The sequence below is a fragment of the Podarcis gaigeae genome, assembly GCF_964106915.1.
Source record: "Podarcis gaigeae genome assembly, chromosome: 4".
Classification (NCBI taxonomy): Eukaryota; Metazoa; Chordata; class Lepidosauria; order Squamata; family Lacertidae; genus Podarcis; species Podarcis gaigeae.
In genome coordinates this window covers 97856779-97877479 of record NC_139677.1, presented here as the reverse complement: position 1 = coordinate 97877479, position 20701 = coordinate 97856779, and the positions used below count along the sequence as shown (strand labels likewise).

At 47.4% G+C, this 20701-nt stretch overlaps 2 protein-coding genes across 5 annotated transcripts in view; one reads left to right on the top strand and one right to left on the bottom strand.

Moving 5' to 3' along the window:
• Positions 1–945: 945 nt before the first annotated feature.
• Positions 946–15363, bottom strand: KCTD21 (potassium channel tetramerization domain containing 21; the record flags this gene model as incomplete). The annotated part of the gene is given in 4 exon segments (XM_083737097.1): positions 946–5004; positions 14996–15116; positions 15119–15336; positions 15339–15363. Coding segments are annotated over 4 exon segments (1176 nt in total). The 3' UTR covers positions 946–4192.
• Positions 7051–20701, top strand: part of USP35 (ubiquitin specific peptidase 35) — a 42924-nt gene continuing 29273 nt past the window's right edge. The window contains exon 1 of one of the 4 annotated variants that reach the window (XM_083736236.1): positions 7051–7300. In XM_083736236.1, the coding sequence (XP_083592362.1) occupies positions 7217–7300 (84 nt within the window). In that variant the 5' untranslated portion in view covers positions 7051–7216. Of the gene's footprint in view, positions 7301–13985; positions 14008–15323; positions 15560–17661; positions 17823–20701 lie in introns of those variants that run through there. The other 3 variants (XM_083736237.1, XM_083736238.1, XM_083736239.1) reach the window with 3 other exon arrangements.

Sequence of the window (20701 nt, the reverse complement as noted above, 5' to 3'; positions counted from 1 at the left end):
GGCAGCTGTGGAGAATCTTTGGCTCTCCAGGTTTTTGCTGAACTACAACAAAGGTGACCAAGATGATAAAGTGTCTGGAAAGATAGAATGGGTGAAATTATAAGATGGTAGGTTTCAGTTGAATATCGGGAAATGATTATTGAGAGGGGTGGGGGGAACCTGAAGCCCTCCAGTTGTTTCTGGAGTACAACCTCCATAGTTTATTTTTGACTAAAGAGCAAATCTGCCTGAAGCAGATGGGAGTTGGAGTCCAACAATATCTCGCGGGCCACAGGTTCCCCACCTGTGCCCTAGCGGCTTGAAAACCAATCATCGCTTTGTTTTTTTGTACCCAGAGACTATTGCAGGCATAGGCAAACTTGGCCCTCCAGATGTTTTTGGAATACAACTCCCACCATCCCTAGCTAACAGGACCAGTGGTCAGGCATGATGGGAATTGTAGTCCTCAAACATCGGGAGGGCCAAGTTTGCCTATGCCAGCACTATTGTATGCCCAGATAATATTCCTGTTGTCTGATTCCACCCTTCTTCCAAAAATCACAGGGCAGTTTACGGTTAGTGATGCAGGGGCTGTATTCGGAATTAACTTCAGTTTTCTGGAGACTCTCCAAAGACAGACCCATATGTACAATTTATTACAGTCATCTATTCTAGATGTCAGTTTAACGGAAAGGCAGTGTTGTTCAACATGATCACAATGCCCCTGATGCATAGAAAACCACAATCTATCTGTAAGAGGCTGCCATGCCAGTCTGTGTGTCTGAAAAATGCTCTTTAACAAATCTGATCACCCTTTTAGTCAACGAGGGCCATGCAACTTGGGGGTGGGGCGAGGACAGAGGTCACGTTCCATCTTCTACTTTTGTCATGCAATAACTACTTGTGGGATATTGCAATCTGTCATAAACCAAGCCCAGACACACATGCGGAATTCTCGGAGGCATGTTTCTAAAGTTAACAAGCACATTTATTATAAACATCTGTTAAACCCAATATGCTTTTAGAGAGAGTCCCAAAGACCCTGTAACTCTGCAATAAGATGTCTTTACAGGATCTGTCATGGAGTTTGGCATTTATTGCAGAACTGAACGCCATTCGTAATAATCCCCCACAGAGCATCGAGTGTCAACGTCTAAGGACACCTTTCAAAGGGTCACTTTGGCATCCCGATGAAGCAGATTTCAAAGTCACCCTCTACCTGGCTCTGAATTCTTTCCAAGAAGTGGTGAACTGAAATCTCAAAAGAGTTTTTACAGGACCAGTTTCTGTGCACAAAAAAGTCAGATGTTTTTACAATGATTGCAACCAATTTTCTACAGACATCTTTGGTCCATCCTGAGACAAGCTCCCTCTATCCTGACTGCCCACTCTGCTGTTATACCATTGGCCAGGGGACCAAGATCATTGTTGGACTATGACTATAGCCCCAGGAAGTATGGCTGATAGCCAGGGATGATGGGAGTTGTAGTCCAACAACAAGAGTAGGGTACCATGCTATTATTATTAAATGTTTTCATATATGCTGGAAGCCGCCCAATAAGATGGATGGGGTACAAATAAATTATTATTATTATTATTATTATTATTATTATTAGCTACCACTACTGGCATCAGTTGCATGCCTTCCTAGAGAGAGATAACCTGGCCATAGGCACCCATTCCCTAGAAACACTCCCTTTTATTAATTGCTTTCGTGCATTTTAGTCACTATGGCTTTAAAACAATCTGCTGCTCTGTTGCTTCTACTGCTTTCCATTATGCAATATATTTATTTTTTCGTTAAGCCCTCCGGAGACTTTTGCAAAAGATGGGCAGTAAATCCCTAACAGCGCCTTCCTACGCACGTTTATTCGGAAGTTAAGTCCCCGCTGTGTTCAGTGGGCTCACTCCCAGATAAGTGTGAGTGGGATTGCCGCCTCAAATGAATAAATAATAGAATTGCAGAGTTGGGAGGGACACCGAGGGTCATCCAGCCCAACCCCCTGCAATGCAGGAATACAATTAACTCCAAATGAAGCATGTGGCTAGTGAGCTATGTTCTCTTTGGGGGTGAGGGTGTCACAAGTTGTGCAGGCCTGATCTAAACCTAGGCCCCTTCATGCTTTTTTCTTTTTGCTCTGAGGAGAATCCCTGTCCGTCCGTGTCCAACACCCTTTCTCAATCTGACTACTGCAATGCGCTCTACGTGGGGCTACCTTTGAAGGTGACCCAGAAACTACAACTAATCCAGAATGTGGCAGCTAGACTGTTGACGGGGTGGCCACCGAGACCACATAACACCGGTCTTGAAAGACCTACATTGGCTCCCAGTACGTTTCCGAGCACAATTCAAAGTGTTGGTGCTGACCTTGAAAGCCCTAAACGGCCTCAGTCCAGTACACCTGAAGGAGCATCTCCACCCCCAACGTTCAGCCCGGACACTGAGGTCCAGCTCCGAGGCCCTTCTGGCTGTTCCCTCACTGCGAGAAGCCAAGTTACAGGGAACCAGGCAGAGGGCCTACTCGGTAGTGACATCTGCCTTGTGGAATGCCCTCCCATCAGATCTCAAGGAAATAAACAACTCTCTGTCTTTTAGATGACATCTGAAGGCAGCCCTGTTTAGGGAAGCTTTTAATGTCTGATGTTTTATTGTGTTTTAAAAATTTTGTTGGGAGCTGCCCAGAGTGGCTGGGGAAACCCAGCCAGATGGGCAGGGTATAAGTAATAAATTATTATTATTATGAGTGCTGGGGTAACCAGCTGCAAAATGCTCCGTTTGCTGGCTGGTTCTGGAAACGCTGGAAGGAGATATCATGGCCCTAAGCCATGTAGCTCAGCCCTGAGCCATGTAGCTCTTAATCTCAGGGTTATGGGTTTGAGCCCCACAGTTGGGGGTTGGACTAAATGACCCACATAGTCCCTTCCAACTCTGCAATTCTATGATTCCATGATCTTGCATTTGTCTAGTGCCTGTTAGCTGCACTCCCCACATAGACACTAGGCAGTTTTCAGATGCTTCCTTTCTCCTTTGGAACAAACAGGGTCATAGGAAGCTGACGTTTTACCAAGGCCATTTGTTTCCCTAGTGCGGTATCATCCACACATACCAGCAGTGGCACTTCAGTTGGGGATATTCCCACTCCTATCTGCAGATGCTGGGGACTGAACCTGGAAGCTTCTGCATGCAGAATCTTCTACCTAGCAGCCAGCTAGCAGAGACAGATATCCCCCAATAGCCTAGTACCATGAAGCCGTGCTCCATTTTGTACCACAGGCAAAAGACCCAAATATCCCGGAGGCCGCCTCTTCAGACCATTTGAATCTTACAACTGGCAAATCACATTAAAGGAAACAGCAACAGCATGGAGGCAAACTGCTGCGTTGGGGAAACTTGGGCAATTTCCTATCTACGTGCCAAAGACGTTATGATGTGACCGAGGAGGGAATCAAATCCAATGGCTATCATGCCCTGCTCGGGTCAGAAAGTCTCTCTCGCCCCGAATCCTCCAGCTCTTGCACAAACACAGACATCCTTAACCGCCTTTAGCCTCTCGGCTGCCCTTTATAGTAAGTTAAGATTGCACAAGTCTCTTCCCAGTGGGAAAAATGAGGCAGAGAGGTTAAAATGATGAGTCACCCGTCATTAAACAAAATGTGGGATCTCTTCACAACTCCCAGTCTCTGTGTAAACAGTTAAATATTGCTATTTTGCCCTGTCAACCCCACAGATAAGGGATGAACAGCTTCATTCTGGCATTGTGCCGTTTGGGAAACAGATTTATCCATCAACATTCCCCCTCCCTCGCCCTTTCTGCCTCTTCCTCGCCGGGCACAATATAGCATCGAACATGCAAGGGGGGCAAACAAGGGCAGTACATAATGCCCCCGGTGCTGATGTCATTGCCGGTGCCCACAGGAAGAGACTCGTCCCTTCCTGATGATGCATCTTAGAAGAAAGGCAATTGGTTGACACAGAACCAGAGATCTTCCTCAGTCCCTGCTACCACCTGGCCCACAAACCAATCTGTCACACATCCCTAATCTGGAGTTTCGACATACACTGGTTAGTCTGTTAAGCAGAAATCTAGCTTCGTAATTCCGGTTATTAGCGCACGATTCGTGAAGCGGGCTCGAAAAGGGACACCCATGTCCAGACACGAACCTCAGCGCAACGTTGCTATGTGTAGTGGAAAGGGGGGCGAAGAGGCCCCGCCTACTTGTACCGTATTAGCCGGATAATTTTATTGTTCATAAAATCCGAGGCGTGCGGGTGAGAAGAGTCGACGCAGAAGCCATCGCTCATGGCGATTTTCAGTACCTCCTCTACAAACACCTGGAAACTGTTGATCTGCTTCTTGGCCGGCAGGACCCACAACCTCTTTAAGTTCTGCCTGGTGTACTCCTCTTCCGGCAGCCCTTCCACGCTGGCAACCCAATCCAAGGTCACGTGGTAGGGATCCTGCAGGTAGCTGGAGATCGAGGACAGGTTGCCGTTGAAACAGTAGTAGAGCTTGGAGCCCAGAAGTTTGAGGAACAAACTGGAGGTGCTGAAGATGTGAGCGTTGAACACCTCCATGTTGGAAGAGGACAAGCTGTAGATCTGGGGAGCTTCCCGGACGGTGAAGTGAACCGTCTGAGTCCTCTGGTCCAAGCTGATGTTGAGCATGGCGTTCTTCTCCGCCCTAGAGAGCTCCACCTCCTTCTCCTGCAGGGCCTCAATCAGCGGCTGGACCTGGTAGAAATCTGCTTCTCGGCGGAGCAGGCCCATTTCTTGGAAGTCCTCTGGGAGGTCCAGGTGGGAGGTTCTCAGGAAGTTGAGGATGTAGCGGAAAACCTTGCCGTCCCGGTCGATGAAGCAGTTGCCTTGGCGGTCCCTCTTGGTTGGCAGGTTGCCGCTGAACATGGCACCCAGCATGGAGTCTGGGAAGCTGGTCAAGGTGGACAGCGATGTTGTGTACAGCTTCCCACCAACGTTTAGCGTTATAGGCTCTGACATGGTGGGAGGAAGGGACGTCCGGAGCAGATCTGGGATGGAAGGAATGAGCATCAGACATTAGCACATGCATTGTTTAGGGGTGGGTTTTTTTTGGAGGGGGAGAAACTTGAGTGCATTAAAATTCTTCTATTTCCCTCCCTCTTCAACCCTCTTCTGGTGGAGCAGGAAAGGTGAAGGAACATGAGGAGGAGAAGGTGGTGTGAAAGCCCTTGACTCTCCACCAGAAGGACCCATCCCTCCTGTCCTCCTGGACCTGGTCTTCACTCTCCAACCCTCCAGCTGATCCTGCCTGACTCTTGTCTCCTGGCTGTTACGGGCTCTCCCAGATCCCTTCTTCCTTCAGCTTCTAATCCCCTTTTCCCCAGTGCCCCACTCCTCAGTTTCGCTGGCCACCACTCCTCAGTCTCCAGCCAGTCCCTGACAGTATCAGCAGGAAGTCTTCTCCTGCAGAGCACAATAACTGGTTGGGTATCTAAGGGGTGAGATGATCTTTTGAGAGTGAGTGTGATGTGGTGGTTAAGAGCGGTGGACTCGTAATCTGGTGAACCTGGTTCGCTTCTCCGCTCCTCCACATGCAGCTGCTGGGTGACCCTGGGCTAGTCACACTTCTGTGAAGTCTCTCAGCCTCACTCACCTCACAGAGTGTTTGTTGTGGGGGAAAGGAGAATGTTAGCCACTTTGAGACTCCTTAGGGTAGTGATAAAGCGGGATATCAAATCCGAACTCTTCTTATTTTGGAAGCTGATTAGGGCTTCGCACACCTGTATTAGCACCTAGAAGGCTGTATTATGGAATCATAGAATTGTAGAGTTGGGAATCTCAGCTAAAGCATCCAGGACAGATGCCCACCCAACCTCTGCTTAAAAACCTCCCAAGGAAGGAGAGATCATCACCTCCCGAGGGAGACCGTTCCACTGTCAAACAACCTGAGGACCCACTTTCTAGGTGTTTGGTTCCCACGTGCAAGATCGTAACTGCAGCTTTCAGCGTCGGCTTGCAAGTGAGAACAAAACTCCCACAGGTAGAACTTCTACGTCTCCAGAAAACAACACTTTTCAGCATAGCTACTTTGCACGTTCAGATGTCACCAGGCTTCCAACTTCTGAGTAACGCAGTGAAGAGGAAATCATCTGATGGTATGAATTTGTGTGAATGAGTTCTTGGGTACATGGAAATAGAGACCCGTAGTAACTGGTCATCAGCCTTGAACGCCAGTTTGCCTCAAAGTCAACGACAATTTCCCCGTTGGAAATCTCAGGGCTGTAAATTCAAGAAGCTGCACTCAAGTCTACCACTAGGTCTTCTGCCGAGAGCAGATACCATTTGGAGACAAGATACCTTTACAACGTCTGCTAATTTATTAATCGGCACAAAGCCAGCGTAGTTAGAAAGTCACACTAGGACTTGGGAGACCTGCGTTCAAATCCTCACTCACAGGGTTATTGTGAGGATGAAACTGAGGAATGAAAACCACGTATGCCGCCTTGAGCTCTTGTGGGGTATACATGTCAGGAAGAAAGGAAGAGAAATTTGCTAACGAAACTCCCATCCCCCCTTCTTGGCTGGGACTGATGGGTGTTGGAGTACAATGACAATCTGAGGACCCTACTTAGGGGCCTTGGTTATCAAATGCCTTGGTTCTCAAACACCAAAAACCAGGAAGTAAGTGTTCTTGTTTTCTAACGTTTTTCAAAAGCCGAACGTCCGATGTGGCTGTTGGCTATTGTTTCAGGAGCGGCTGCACCAATCAGAAGCTGCGCCTTGGTTTTTGAACATTTCGGAAAGGATTAAGTTTGGTGCTTTTGTTTTTGCTATGTATTTTGTGTTTTTGTTTTTGAGGCTTTTTCGGTTAATCTGTTTTTGTGACTGTGTGGAACCCAGTTCAGCTACTGATTGATTGATTGATTGATTGATTGTGCAACTGCGGAAATGGATAAAAGGCCCCCATCCAAACAACGACTATCATCAGTGCAGGTAAGAATTTTTTAGGGGTTGTTTTTAAAAGTCTGGAACGGATTAATCCGTTTTGCATTACTTTCTATGAGAAAGCGTGCCTTGGTTTTGGAACGCTTTGGTTCCAAATCCGGAACGGATTAAGTTTGTGAACCAAGGCATCACTGTACCAGGTTACGGAAAGGTGTGTTAGGAGTCAGAACTTTCAGGCCCTCTTCAATCCATTATGACACGGTGTGCTGAACCCTTGCATGTTATGGAAGAGAAGAATAACAGTTGGCTGCGTGGATGGGCCTTTCCTCACGACTCTTTTTTCACTGTGTCAGGTGTGATCTGAGGCTGGAAAGACCATTTCACCGACCTATCCGTGAGGTAAGACCACTTGGGCAAAGAGTGATCTTGGAGGGAGTAAGCCAATAGGGTGTCAAGGGAAACACGAGGGATAAGAAATGCAAGAATTGTTTTGCTGGATGAGCACAAGTTTTCCGTCTGCATTCTAAGGCTGGATCTAGACACATTAAAAAAACGTTTTGGGAAAACACGTTGCAAAGATCATAATGGGAAATCACATTAGCAAAGGATCGAACTCTACAGCGCCATCTGGTGTCATGGTGTTATAACACATTTAAAACTAATGTAAAAGGTAAAGGGGCCCCTGACCATTAGGTCCAGTTGTGACCGACTCTGGGGTGGCGCTCATCTCGCTTTATGGGCCGAGGGAGCCAGCGTACAGGTCATGTGGCCAGCATGACTAAGCCGCTTCTGGCGAACCAGAGCAGCGCACAGAAACGCCGTTTACCTTCCCACTGGAGTGGTACCTATTTATCTACTTGCACTTTAAGGTGCTTTCGAACTGCTAGGTTGGCAGGAGCAGGGACCAAGCAATGGGAGCTCACTCCGTCACAGGGATTTGAACCGCCGACCTTCTGATCGGCAAGCCCTAGGTTCCTGTGGTTTAACCCACAGCGCCATCCGCGTCCCAAAAACTAATGTAGCTGTGTCCTAAGTCCAATAGTGGTCAGCCATATATTCCTAAGAAGGTAGTCCACCATCTAATTCTCACAGTGACCAAACAGATAGATAGATGCCTCTTATGGGAAGTCGGGAAGCTGGGTCTGATTTTTGCTTTGTTTATGCTTTTATTGTTAAATTGCTTCTAAATGTTTTAGAGGAAGCGATTAATAAATGAACAAATGACAAATAAATAAAACAATGTGAAAAATGCGTATACTGCTCAAAGGAAAGTATCTAAGTGGCGAGGAAAGGCATGTAAAAATATGTAGGACCGATCATCGAAGAAAATTAGAAATCATAATAACAAAAACCCTTCGTTGTACGTTGTATCAGCCGTAAACTGATAAACAACAATTCAGCTGGAGACGACCTGAGTTGTTGTTGTTAAGCCTCTGAAGCGCAAAATAATAGGTGCCCATTACCAAGGGGACAAAATGCCATTATGCTGGTGCATAATTAAGAGGCATATACAGTGGAACCTTGGTTTCTGAGCGGCTTAGTTGCCAAACAAATCAGCTCCGGAATGCCGCAAACCAGAAAATAAATGTTCCGGTTTGTGAACGCTTTTCGGAAGCCAAACATCTGATGCGGCTTCTGCTTGGGTGCAGGAGCACCCAATCGGAAGCCGCGCCTTGGTTTTCAAATGGTTTCAAGTGTCGGACGGACTCCCGGAACAGATTAAGTTCAAGAACTATGGTACCACTGTAATAATAATAATATCCCGCCCATCTGGCTGGGTTTCCCAGCCACTCTGGGCAGCTTCCAGCAAAATATAAAAACATAATAAAACGTCAAATGTTTAAAAACTTCACAATACAGGGCTGTCTTCAGATGTCTTCTAAAAGTCAGGTACAGTAGATGCTCGGGTTGTGAACGTGATCTGTGCGGGAGGCACGTTCACAACCTGCAGCATTTGTAACCCGCAGCACCACGTCTGCGCACGTGCAGATTGAAATTCGACACTTCTGCGCACGTGCAAAGCACGATTTAGCACTTCTGCACATGCGTGACCGCCGAAACCCAGAAGTAACCCGTTCCGGTACTTCCGGGTTTTGGCACGTCTGTAGCCTGAAAAAACAAAACCTGAAGCATCTGTAACCCGAGGTATGACTGCAGATGTTTATCTCCTTGGCATCTGGTGGGAGGGCGTTCCACAGGGCGGGCGCCACTACTGAGAAGGCCCTCTGCCTGGTTCCCTATGGCTTCACTTCTCGCAGTGAGGGAAGGCCCTCAGAGCTGGACCTCAGTGTCCAGGCTGAACGATGGGGGTGGAGATGCTCCTTCAGGTATACTGAAGTTTAGCCATCCCTGACTTGAGGCCTACATAATACCTGGAGGATAACTGAATCACAGGTAGGAAACTGGCCCCCTTGGGTGAAGAATGTTGGTGCGCATATGAGTCAAAAGTCGCTGGTGAAGGACCTTTGAGTCCTATGTGGATATTTGCTTCCTTGACCTGCTCTGCGCTTGTGGTCCGACCCGACGGCCCAGCTTTGAAACAAGTGGCTGCGCTGATGAACTTTTGCTCCTGCGCAAATTCCACCCCCTTTGTTTTTAAAATAATTATCTGCAAAGCAGGGGCTTAACTGACCTTGAAAAAATGTCAAACAACTGGTCAGAGCCGTTCTGTATTTAACCTGAAGCAAGGATACACCTCTGTGTGGAGTGACGGCTAACTTTGGGGACGATTTTGTGCCTGTCTACATAGGAAAAGCTATGAAAGAGCCATAGCTCAGTGCAAAGGAATGAGACTTGTATGCATATAGTTATCTGAAGTTTAACATTTTAGTATGTTTTTATATATGCTGGAAGCCACCCAGAGTGGCTGGGGCAACCAAGTCAGATGGGTGGGGTTTAGAAGAAGAAGAAGAAGAAGAAGAAGAAGAAGAAGAAGAAGAAGAAGAAGACGACGACGACAACAATGTTGGAGGGTAAGGGTGAATGGCTGGATACAGAAGACTCTTACTACAGTCGTCCCTTGGAAGTCGAACGGAATCCATTCTGGAAGTCCATTCAACTTCCAAAACATTCGGAAACGAAAGCACAACTTCTGATTGGCTGCAGGAAGCTCCTGTAGCCAATCGGAAGCCGCATCAGATGTTTGGCTTCCAAAAATAGTTCGCAAACCAGAACACTCACTTCTGGGTTTGCAGGGTTTGGGAGTCAAAACGTTCAAGAACTAACTGCTCGAAAAACAAGGTGCAACTGTATATTCTTATGTTCTGAAATCCCTGGAGTCATTGTCAGTCAGTGCAGGCCAGGTGAGTAACCTGTGGCACTCCAGATATTTCTGGACTGACTCCCACCATCCCTGACACCACCACTGGCCATGGTGTCTGGTGCTGATGGGAGTTGTAGTTGCAGTCCAATATATCTGGAGGATGTCAAATTGTCAAAAGCCTTGTTACGGAAGTGCCACCTGCAAAAACAACCTGCAGACGTTGATGTAAGTTCCCCCTGAGGTGTACAAAAGAGGGTTAGACATGTAAATACATAAGCAACATTAAGGCCACCGCAGCCTCAACCACACTTTAAAACCCACCCTAAAAAAAACCTTCCTTCCAAAATATCTTCCATGTTTATCTTTGGGGTTGTATCGTAAGGCAAGGCGCAGCTAATCAAGGTATATTTGCACATATCCTGTCTGATATTTTTGGCCCCATCTCGTTATACCTTTAATCCCTTAAAATCAGTCCTACCTTTAAAGATAAGATCATAGGTAATCCAGGTTGGTGCTCTTAGATAAAAGGAACCAGCCGTGTATTAACAGATGATTTACCAATTGCTGTCTGCCCTCAGACACAAAAACTAAAAAACTGGTTGAGCCATCAGGGTCTGCCCCCTGGCCCGATCCCAATGATGATTACTCAGAAGGAAGTTTCCGTGAATTCAGCCAAGCTTACTCTCAATTAAGTGCAGAGATCGTCGCAACCTTAATTTAATTTTATCTTGCCTCTAACAAGAAATCTCTACGTGGGACAAGAAGCCACAGTTAGAACTGAATATGGAACAACTGATTGGTTCAAAACTGGGAAAGGAGTACGACAAGGCTGTATATTCTCTCCCTGCTTATTTAACTTATATGCAGACTTCATCATGCGAAAGGCTGGGCTGGATGAATCCTTAGCCAGAATTAAGATTGCCAGAAGAAATATCAACAACCTCAGATATGCAGATGACACAACCTTGATGGCAGAAAGTGAGGAGGAATTAAAGAACCTTTTATTGAGGGTGAAAGAGGAGAGCGCAAAATATGGTCTGAAGCTCAACATCAAAAAAACGACGATCATGGCCACTGGTCCCATCACCTCCTGGCAAATAGAAGGGGAAGAAATGGAGGCAGTGAGAGATTTTACTTTCTTGGGCTCCATGATCACTGCAGATGGTGACAGCAGTCACGAAATTAAAAGACGCCTGTTTCTTGGGAGAAAAGCAATGACAAACCTAGACAGCATCTTAAAAAGTAGAGACATCACCTTGCCAACAAAGGTCCTGTTCTCAAAGCTACCAGCATGTGTTTGACCAAACTGCGGGAGGCAGTGGAAGACAGGAGTGCCTGGCGTGCTCTGGTCCAGGGGGTCACGAAGTGTCGGACACGACTAAACGACTAAACAACAACAGCCTCTAACAAGCCTGGTCTAGCTACATTCATCTTCTCAAGGAGCTGAGGTCCTGCAAAAGGCTTTGCGTGCAGCTCAGGTCTTGCGATTATCTTGGCTTTCAACAACTTCGCATTTAGAAGAAATTCTAATGTGGACCCAGCAGAGAAAAGTCATATCGAAACAGATCTGCCAGAAGGTATCACATCCCTCTTTCTCCCAAAATAGAAGAAGTTGTCAGACTATTTGCCCATTAGCTACTATTTCCTACTCTGACTAGGAACATCGCTTCATCGTCTCAGACAGAGCATCTTTACCCTCACCTGTAACATGTAACCTGGCAGTATCCCATTAGTGTTTAAAAGTTCTAAATGACTTAAGCTCCAAATATCTGAAAGGCCTTCTCCTTCCCTACAGATCCTCTTGTGTGTTATGATCTGCAGAGAGAATCCTCTTGGTAATTTTGCTGCCCTTGGAGGATCGAGGTGGTGGTGTAGCAAGGGACAGGGTCTTCTCTGTGGCGGCCCCTAAACTATGAAATTCCGTCCTCACAGAAGTGCATTTATGACTTCATTGTAAAGGTAAAGGTAAAGGGACCCCTGACCATTAGGTCCAGTCGTGACCGACTCTGGGGTTGCGGCGCTCATCTCGCTCTATAGGCAGAGGAAGCCGGCGTACAGCTTCCGGGTCATGTGGCCAGCATGACTAAGCTGCTTCTGGTGAACCAGAGCAGTGCACAGAAACACCGTTTACCTTCCCGCCGGAGCGGTACCTATTTATCTACTTGCACCTTGACATGCTTTCGAACTGCTAGGTTGGCAGGAGCAGGAACCGAGCAACGGGAGCTCACCCCGTCGCGGGGATTCGAACCGCCAACCTTCTGATCGGCAAGTCCTAAGCTCTGTGGTTTAACCCACAGCACCACTCGCGTCCGACTTCATTGTACTACTATGAAAACAGCAAACAGTCGCAGGGAGAAGGTCAGGCAGGCTAAAGCTCAGAATGAGCTCAAACTTTCTAATAATAATAATAATAATGATGATGATGATGATGATGATGTTTCTTCGGATAGGTTCAAAGCAAGAGGAAGAACAAGCAAGCAGTAGGTCCTCTGCATGGAGAAGATAGAGAAATACTATTGGGTAAAAGAGGGAAGGGAACATACTATAAAAAAAATCAAATCTCCACCCAAGCTGCACCCAAGGGTACTAAAGGAACTTGCGGATATAATCTCAGAGCCTCTGTTTACAATCTTCGAGAATTCTTGGAGAACAGGTGAGGTTTCTGCAGACTAGAGACTAGAGATAGGCCAGTGTTGATCCTGATAACTAGTGAGAGATCAGCTTGACGTCGATACCAGGAGAAGTCCTAGAACAGATAATTGAATGGTCGGTCTGTGAGCACTTATAAAAGGATGCCTTGATTACTAAGACCCAGCATGGGTTTCTCAAAAACAAGTCATGCTAGAAGATAGAGTTACAAGCTTTGATAGAGATACAAGCTTGGTGGATCAGGGGAATGCTGTGGACATAGTGTATCTTGATTTCAGACCTTGACAAAGTCCTCCATGATATACTCGTGTTAAAGCTGGTAAAATATGGGCTGGACGAGGTAACTGTTAGGTTGATTTGTAGTTGATTTACTGACCAAACCCAAAGACCGCTCGCTAATGGTTCCTCATATCATCCTGGAAAAAAGTGACAAATGGAGGTGCTGCAGTGTTCTGTCCAGGGCCTGTTGTTGTTCAACGGCTTTATAAATGACTTGGAAGCAGGAATTGAGGGGATGCTCTTCCAATTGGCAGATGACACCGCAGAAGACCGAATGTGAATTCAAGATGCCCTGAAATGATTGGTGAACTGGGCCAAAACTTAGTAACAAAATGCATTTCAGTAGGGACAAATCTAAGGTTCTAAACTTAGGCATCCCCAACCTGCATCCCTCCAGATGTTTTGGCCTACAACTCCCATGATCCCTAGCTAACAGGACCAGTGGTCAGGGATGATGGGAATTGCAGTCCAAAACATCTGGAGGGCCAAAGGTTGAGAGTACCTGTTCTAAACTTAGGCAGGAGTAACCAGCTGCACAAATATAAGATGGGAGACATCTGACTTGACAGTAGTACGTGTAAAAAGGTTCTTTCACATTACCTGTTATCCAATTCCTTTTTCAAAACAGGAGATGCCTAGGGCCTTCTGCATGTGAGACGGATGTTGTACAAATGAGCTGGCCTCTCCCTAGAGTTAGGATGGTGTTGTGAACGGAATGAGAGACCTGGATCTCAGTCCCAACTCGGCAATGGAAACTGCTGAGAGGCTCTGGGCAATTTTTAAACATGGTTTCCCTTCTCCAAAACAGAAATAATACGGCCTACTGCAGAGGGTATATTTATGTCTCATTCATGGCCTGCCTGCCTGCCTCTCCTCCAAAACAGATGGCATTTTCATGCAACAACAACTTTGCGAGGTAGGCTAGGCAGAAAAATAGTGACTGACCCCAAAGCCCCCGGTAACCTTCACAGCTAAAGCTATGGCATAAAATTGTGTTTCAAACTTCCAAGGCCATCTCTTTAGCCACTGGACTATCACAACTCCCTATAATGAGTAAAGAAAGAAAGAAAAGAGTGTAGGTTATAAATGGGTATATTTTTATGTCTCTACGCAAACACACATCTAAACGATCTCAGTAACTTAGAGCAGAAATAAGTACTGGAGAAAAGTAAAGGCATTTGCATACAGAGATTGAATAAAAAAATTGATCAGACAGCACAAAGTCTAAAAACGACGAGGTTTTAAGATTATGGGATGACAGCAGACTTAGTAATAGAGCTGTGTCCTTTTATTGACTATTGTAAGATAACTTATGGTGGGGGAAATAATACGAATATACCTTTTACTGTTGTGTAGGGGCCTTGTTGCTCTGTATAATTTAAGAGCAGTTTACAAACTTGTACATAATGTTGGAAGACGTTTAGATAAGGACATGTTGCCTTGATATCAACAGTTTATGTAAGCGTGTATACACGGTCGGCTTGGGAGCACCTTTGGGTACCAAAGTGGAAGGACAAAGTCAAACCAGAAAAGGACCTGGCACACGTCTGCTACTTTGTCACCTTTAACTGCCTGACAGGCGGAAACTCAACAGATGCAGCTCTCTTTTCCCTATCACCAGAGGAACTTTCCAACAGTTTTCGTTAGAAATGTGACTTCTGAGCCAGCTGGGTTTTAAAGGTCCCCCCTCCCCAAACAAACAAACAAACAAACAAACAAACAAACCAAAAACCCCATCAAGGTGTATCATGAACCCTGAGCCAAAGGCATGCATCTGAGGGGCCCAGCCTTTGGGATCCCTCTGTTGATCTCTCCTGCGACCAGCCAGCATCCCATTCATTGGAGGGCTTCCCCCGGCATCCTCCGCCCCCCTTTTGAGCACCTGGCTCTTTCGCATCACTTACCTGTCGCGCTGCCCACCTGCTGGACCGCTGTCGCAGATGCTTCTTTGGGGTGGGGAAGGGGAGAGAGAGGAAAAAAACACGATGGGAAACACTGGGTGGACTGGGGAGGGGGGGAAGAGAGAAAGAGGTGGATCTGCCCTGCCTAGGAGACGAAGGGAAACCCCAGCCGGCCGCAATGCTCCGTGGGAACTGTATTTCCTGGGCGCCTCCGGTGCCAGCGCCGCGGGCCGGGGACGGGACTACAACTCCCAGCTGGCTCCGGGGCAAAGGCGACCGGCGATCAGCTGGTGTTAAAGGGGACGCAGCCCTGGAATTGTGACTCGGGGGGAGGGAGGGGGGAGAAAAACAAACCCACAGAGCGAGCCCATCTCCGAAAGCAGCCGGAGGTGGTTCCCTGGTGATGCGCGCCGGCTGCAGCAAAGCAGCTCCTGGGGCGCTTTCCCTCTGCACCACCAAATCTGGGTTGGTTGGTTTTTTTGCAAGCGGGGCGCTGGAGGAAAAGCGGGGCGTTGCTATTATTATTATTATTATTTGCAAAGGCGTCTTCAGCACCTGGAGAGAGAAGTAAGTGAACGGCCGCCTCCCTCCCTCCCTCCCTTGCTTGCTTGCTTGCGTCCCTGTTTTGCGCAATGGTAACGCGCGCGTGCAGTGCGGAAGGTTCCTCTGCTGGGTTTTGCAAGCGGGAGGGGAAATTGCTGCCAGGTAAATAGGTAAATGGGCGCAGGGTGGCCCCACCTGGTCCTTCGGGTTTGGGGAGCTTCCTCGGCTCAGAATCTCCGTGCGAACCCCTCTTTTTGACCCCTCTTTCTTCGTAGAGTTGGAAAGGGACCCGACGGGTCATTTAGACCAACCCCGCGCAATGCAGGGATCGCAGCTGAATTCATGGAGGTTAGATGCGGCTCTGCTAGCAGCGCAGAGAGCCTCCATGTTTAGCCGCAGTTTACCCCCTGAGTGCTTGATGCTGGGTTGCAAATGATAGAAGAGGGCAGTTGCCCTGTTGCCCCCACTTTGTGGTCTTTCCGGAGGGGTCCGGCAGGGAAAGTGACCATCGATCTTTGGGTTAATGCAGCTGCGCTCTTCCTATGTTGTCTTGTAGCTGCTTAAGATGCACTCTGCACATGCTCAGTGATGCTCTTTTTTCCCTGGAGGGTGACTTAGAATGTAGAGGCGGAAGGGACCCAAAGGGTCACCAAATCCAACGCCCTGCAATGCAGGAACTTCATCTCTGTCAAGGCCGAGATGTGGTTTTGGGAACTGATTTTGGAGCACCAGTTCTTGATTTTTCGTTCTGGTCACTCGTCCTTTTCCCTGGGGCTGCCGCCCTCTTGTGAACTAAGTAACCGTGTGGTCGGGTTTTTGGCGAGGCAGGTGAGTCTGTGGAGGGAATAGCAAGTGTGGAAAGATGGAGGAATGTTCCTGCAGCAGAACAAACCCTTGGCAAAAACAAAAAAGTTGTCAGGCATATTGACATGATGCAAGAAGAAGTCCAGGGGGAGCGCCAGTGGCGAGGCTGCCTCGTTGCTACCTCAGACTGAAATTTATGCTCTCTTCATTCTGTCACCACCACGTACTTCTGTAATAAGAACTGCTGCAGAATTAGAGCCATCAGAGAAGTGCAGATGTGGTGCAGTAAATAGATGCATTTATTTATTACATTCTGCCATTTCTTTAAGGAGCGCACAGTATTGTGAAAGGTTCTTTAGTAGTGGTTAGTGTGTCAGACTAGGACGTGGGAGACGGGTTCAAATCCCCACGCAGCCTTGAAGCTCACTGGGATTCCAGTCTCTGTCTAACCTACCTGGCAAGGTTGTTGTGAATTGGGAAGTGTGTGTCGCCTTGAGCAAATTGGAGGACAGTCAGGATGTCAATGCAATAAGAAATAGATGTGCACTTGTACGTTTTATCCTTGCAATAATCTCTTGGGTTGGTTGGGCAGAGGTCCCCTGTGATTGGCACAAGGTCCCCTAGTGAGCTATGTGACGAGTGGGGTTTTGAACCCAGAGCTCTCTGGGATACTAACCACTGTACAAACACCAGCTCTAAGTCAAGTCTCCTGTGAGGGTGCTGGATTAGATGGCCACTGGTCTGATCAAGCAGTGGCATGGTTTAGGGGAGCGGGGAGGTCCTGGGGGCCATGCCCCCTGGGTTCAAAATTCTGAGGGGGTGCAACCAGGTGCCCCCATGCTGGCGCTAGCTTTTGGGGGATACTCGCTCTACCCCGGCAAAGGCAGCAGAGCAGCCCAAGCCAACAGTGGCGCAGCCCGGCCCAGCACTCTTCTTCGTGGGTGTCAGGATGAGTCTCCCACCAAGGCCTGCATTGGCTGGCCAGGCTCCTCCCTGTACGGGTGGGTGGGTTGTGTGACATGGCCCCGCTTGGCTCAGAGTGGGGGGTACCTTCTGGTGCCATCGATGTCTTGCTTGCCCCGGGCACCAGCAACCCACGTTATGCCACTGTTGTTAAGTTCACTGGGCGTCCTCCAGCTTGGAGCTGCAGTCCCAAACATCTGGAGAGCACCAGGTTGGGGAAGATGAGTGTAGGCCAACGAAAAGAAGCCACCACACTTTGAACTTATTGACTGTCTTGGCATAGGTGTTATGGCTGTTATTAAGAGGACTTGGGCGCTTTCATGAAGGCTAGGTCTGCCATTGACTATATAAACTAAAATTGTGTTTCTGTAAATAGGGGCATCGGTATACCTGTCATTACTGGGCACCAGCAGGGTAAGAGAGAGAGAGAAACTGGGACTGGCCATTTTCATTATACCTGACTTGTAGGCTTCTCTGAGTCATTTGACTGCACACTGCCGGAGACATAAATCTGGGAGCGGTAGGACTTTGACCCGATTCAGCATGACGCTTATGGTATTTCTGAGATCTGGTACTCAGCTTTATGCTGAACAAAATACTCGCCCTCTTTTTTATGATACACACTTTCTCTTCGCCAGAAGTGTCATATAATTATGGTATGAAATCCTTTCGTTTCAAGTTGTGCAAGTGTTCCATATTCACTCCTTTTCATTTCTTGTGTTTGTGGAATCCGCAGAGATTTCTTCCAGGTCTGTTTGATGGAAGAAAATGATGGTTTTGTGAGGCAAAGCAAATTGATTACTCAGAAATGGTAGCAATAAAAACTTGTGATCATATGCAGACTTGCTTGGGAGGGAAAAGCCCACCACTGTGGGACTTAACTACTACTTCATCATCATCATCATCTTTTTCTTCTTGTATTTGTACTCTGTCCATCTGACTGGGTTGCCCCAGCCACTCTGGGCAGCTCCCAACAAAATATTTAAAACACAATAAAACATCAAGCATTAAAAACTTCCCTAAACAGGGCTGCCTTCAGATGTCTTCTAAAAGTCAGACAGTTCTTTATTTCCTTGACATCTGATGGGAGGGCGTTCCACAGGGCAGGCGCCAGCACCGAGAAGGCCCTCTCCCTTGTTCCCTGTAACCTCAATTTTTGCAGTGAGGGAACTGCCAGAAGGCCCTCAGAGCTGGACCTCAGTGTCCGGGCTGAACGATGGGGGCGGAGACGCTCCTTCAGGTCTACTGGACCAATGCCATTAATCAGAAAATGTGCACAGGATTGTTGATCTTCAGTTTTTGATTCAAATTCTAACCTTCCTTCTAGGCACTGGTGGAGAAAGAGGGGTGCGGGGGGAGCGCAGTGCCCCCGGCAGTGCGATCCCGGTGGGGTGCTATCGTGGCTCCCCCCCTGCACTGGGCACCCCACTCCACAGGAATGTGTCACGCCCCCAGGATGCATGCCACGCCCCCAGGACATGCACCAGCCCCCCCGCCTGCCCCCCCCCCCCGGTGCTGGAGCATGAAGGTCCGCCACTGCTTCTAGGATGCAAAGGAGGGAATGGATCTAGGGTGCTTTCTTTGTCTCAGAGTTATGATATGAAATCACTTTTATTTTTAATTTATTGTTCGTATATTACAATTATATCCTGCCCTTTCTCCCAAAGGAAGTGGGTGTCATTTTTCAGGAACGCCTTGTCTCTGCTTTTGCTTATTGTGAAAGAGTCTGCCTTTTGCAAAACCTTATTTTGTGAAGACTGCTAATTTTAAAAAATTAAAATCCTTAATACAAGTTGGCAGTAGTCAAGGAATGTAATGGGAACGAAATAGTACAGAATGTGACGTAAAATATCCTGAAAGCATGGGACGATCTGTCTTGAGTTAAGCATTCTTTCAGTCCAGTCCTATGCGTGTTTCCGAGCACAGTTCAAAGTGTTGGTGTTGACCTTTAAAGACCTAAATGGGCTCGGCTCAGTATACCTGAAGGAGCATCTCCATCCCCATCGTTCTGCCTGGACGCTGAGGTCCAGCTCTGAAGGCCTTCTGGCAGTTCCCTCACTGCGAGAAGGAAAGCTACAAGGAACCAGGCAGAGGGCCTTCTCGGTAGTGGCACCCGCCCTGTGGAACGCCACTCTGAATTTGTGCAGCAGTTCCTCCTGAGCCTTTTAGTCTCCCAGAGATATCCCACAAGGCAGTGGAGGTTTAGGGCCAGAGTTTTCCTTCTTCTAGATGGGCTCCCTTCCCAGACTGACAATCCCTTCACTTCCCTCTACAGCACAGGCAGAAATTGCTTTCTTGATCGTTGGACCCAACCACTATTGGTCTTCCCTCCTCAATCCTCTGGAGCTTGTCTTTGCTTGCAAGGGAAAGGGAGGTCTGTTCTTAACCTGAAACTATTCTTATCCTGAGGTACCACTTTAGCTAATGGGTCCTTCGTGCAATTTCTGTTCTCATCCTGAAGCAAAGTTCTTAACCCGAGGTACTATTTCTGGGTTAGCGGAGTCTGTAACATGAAGCGTCTGTAACCCGAGGTACCACTGTATTAAAAATGCATCTCTGGGTTATTTGTGGGGCCTGCCTGGTGTTTTTACATGAGTAGAATGTGTGCTTTTATTTACAATTCATCTCTGGGTTATTTGTGGGGCATAGGGATTCGTTCATTTTTTTCTTCAAAATATAGTCTGGCCCCTCACAAGGTCTGAGGAACAGTGGACTGGCCCCCTGCTGAAAAAGTTTGCTGACCCCTGCCCCCTAACTCAATGAGGGTTTGAGACCTGGTTTAGCTGGCCAGTCGAAGCCATTCCAGAGTGCGGCTGCTGTCACATACTGACAGCATTTAGGAGCCACAGGTGAGAGCTGTGTGCAGGGTGAGGACCAAAGGTGGACAAACTACCCAGAAGGAGCAAAATGTACCCCCCACCAGAGCTATTACCCCTCCGCAAACAACCCATACACTCTACTAGGGTATTAAGAGAGAGGAAATTAATAAAGGTTTTTCTTTTCTTGGTAAGGATAGGTAATGAAGGGAAAGCTTTGTGCATCATTTTGCAGTTAGTGGCACAGGATAAGGCCTAGGGGAAATGGTCCTGATCATAAATTTTGGATGCAACCTTCTTTCAAAGCTTCGCATTTGAAAAGCACAGACTACTGCAGATGTTTCCTCTTTTGGAGTGCAAATGTATGGCCACTCTGGGATGTGCTGTTTGTTGGTTTAACTTGTTTGTTGGTTAAAGGCGGGGAATGCTAGGTATAATAATAAAAAAATAGAATTTCCTGGATGCCGAGATACGAGTTCAGGGCAAGTACTCTTTGATGAGAGAACCCCAGCAGAGAATCAAAATCACAAAACATGCAGCAAAGTAAAGTATGGAAATATAGCCTGTTGAAACCTTTAAAATA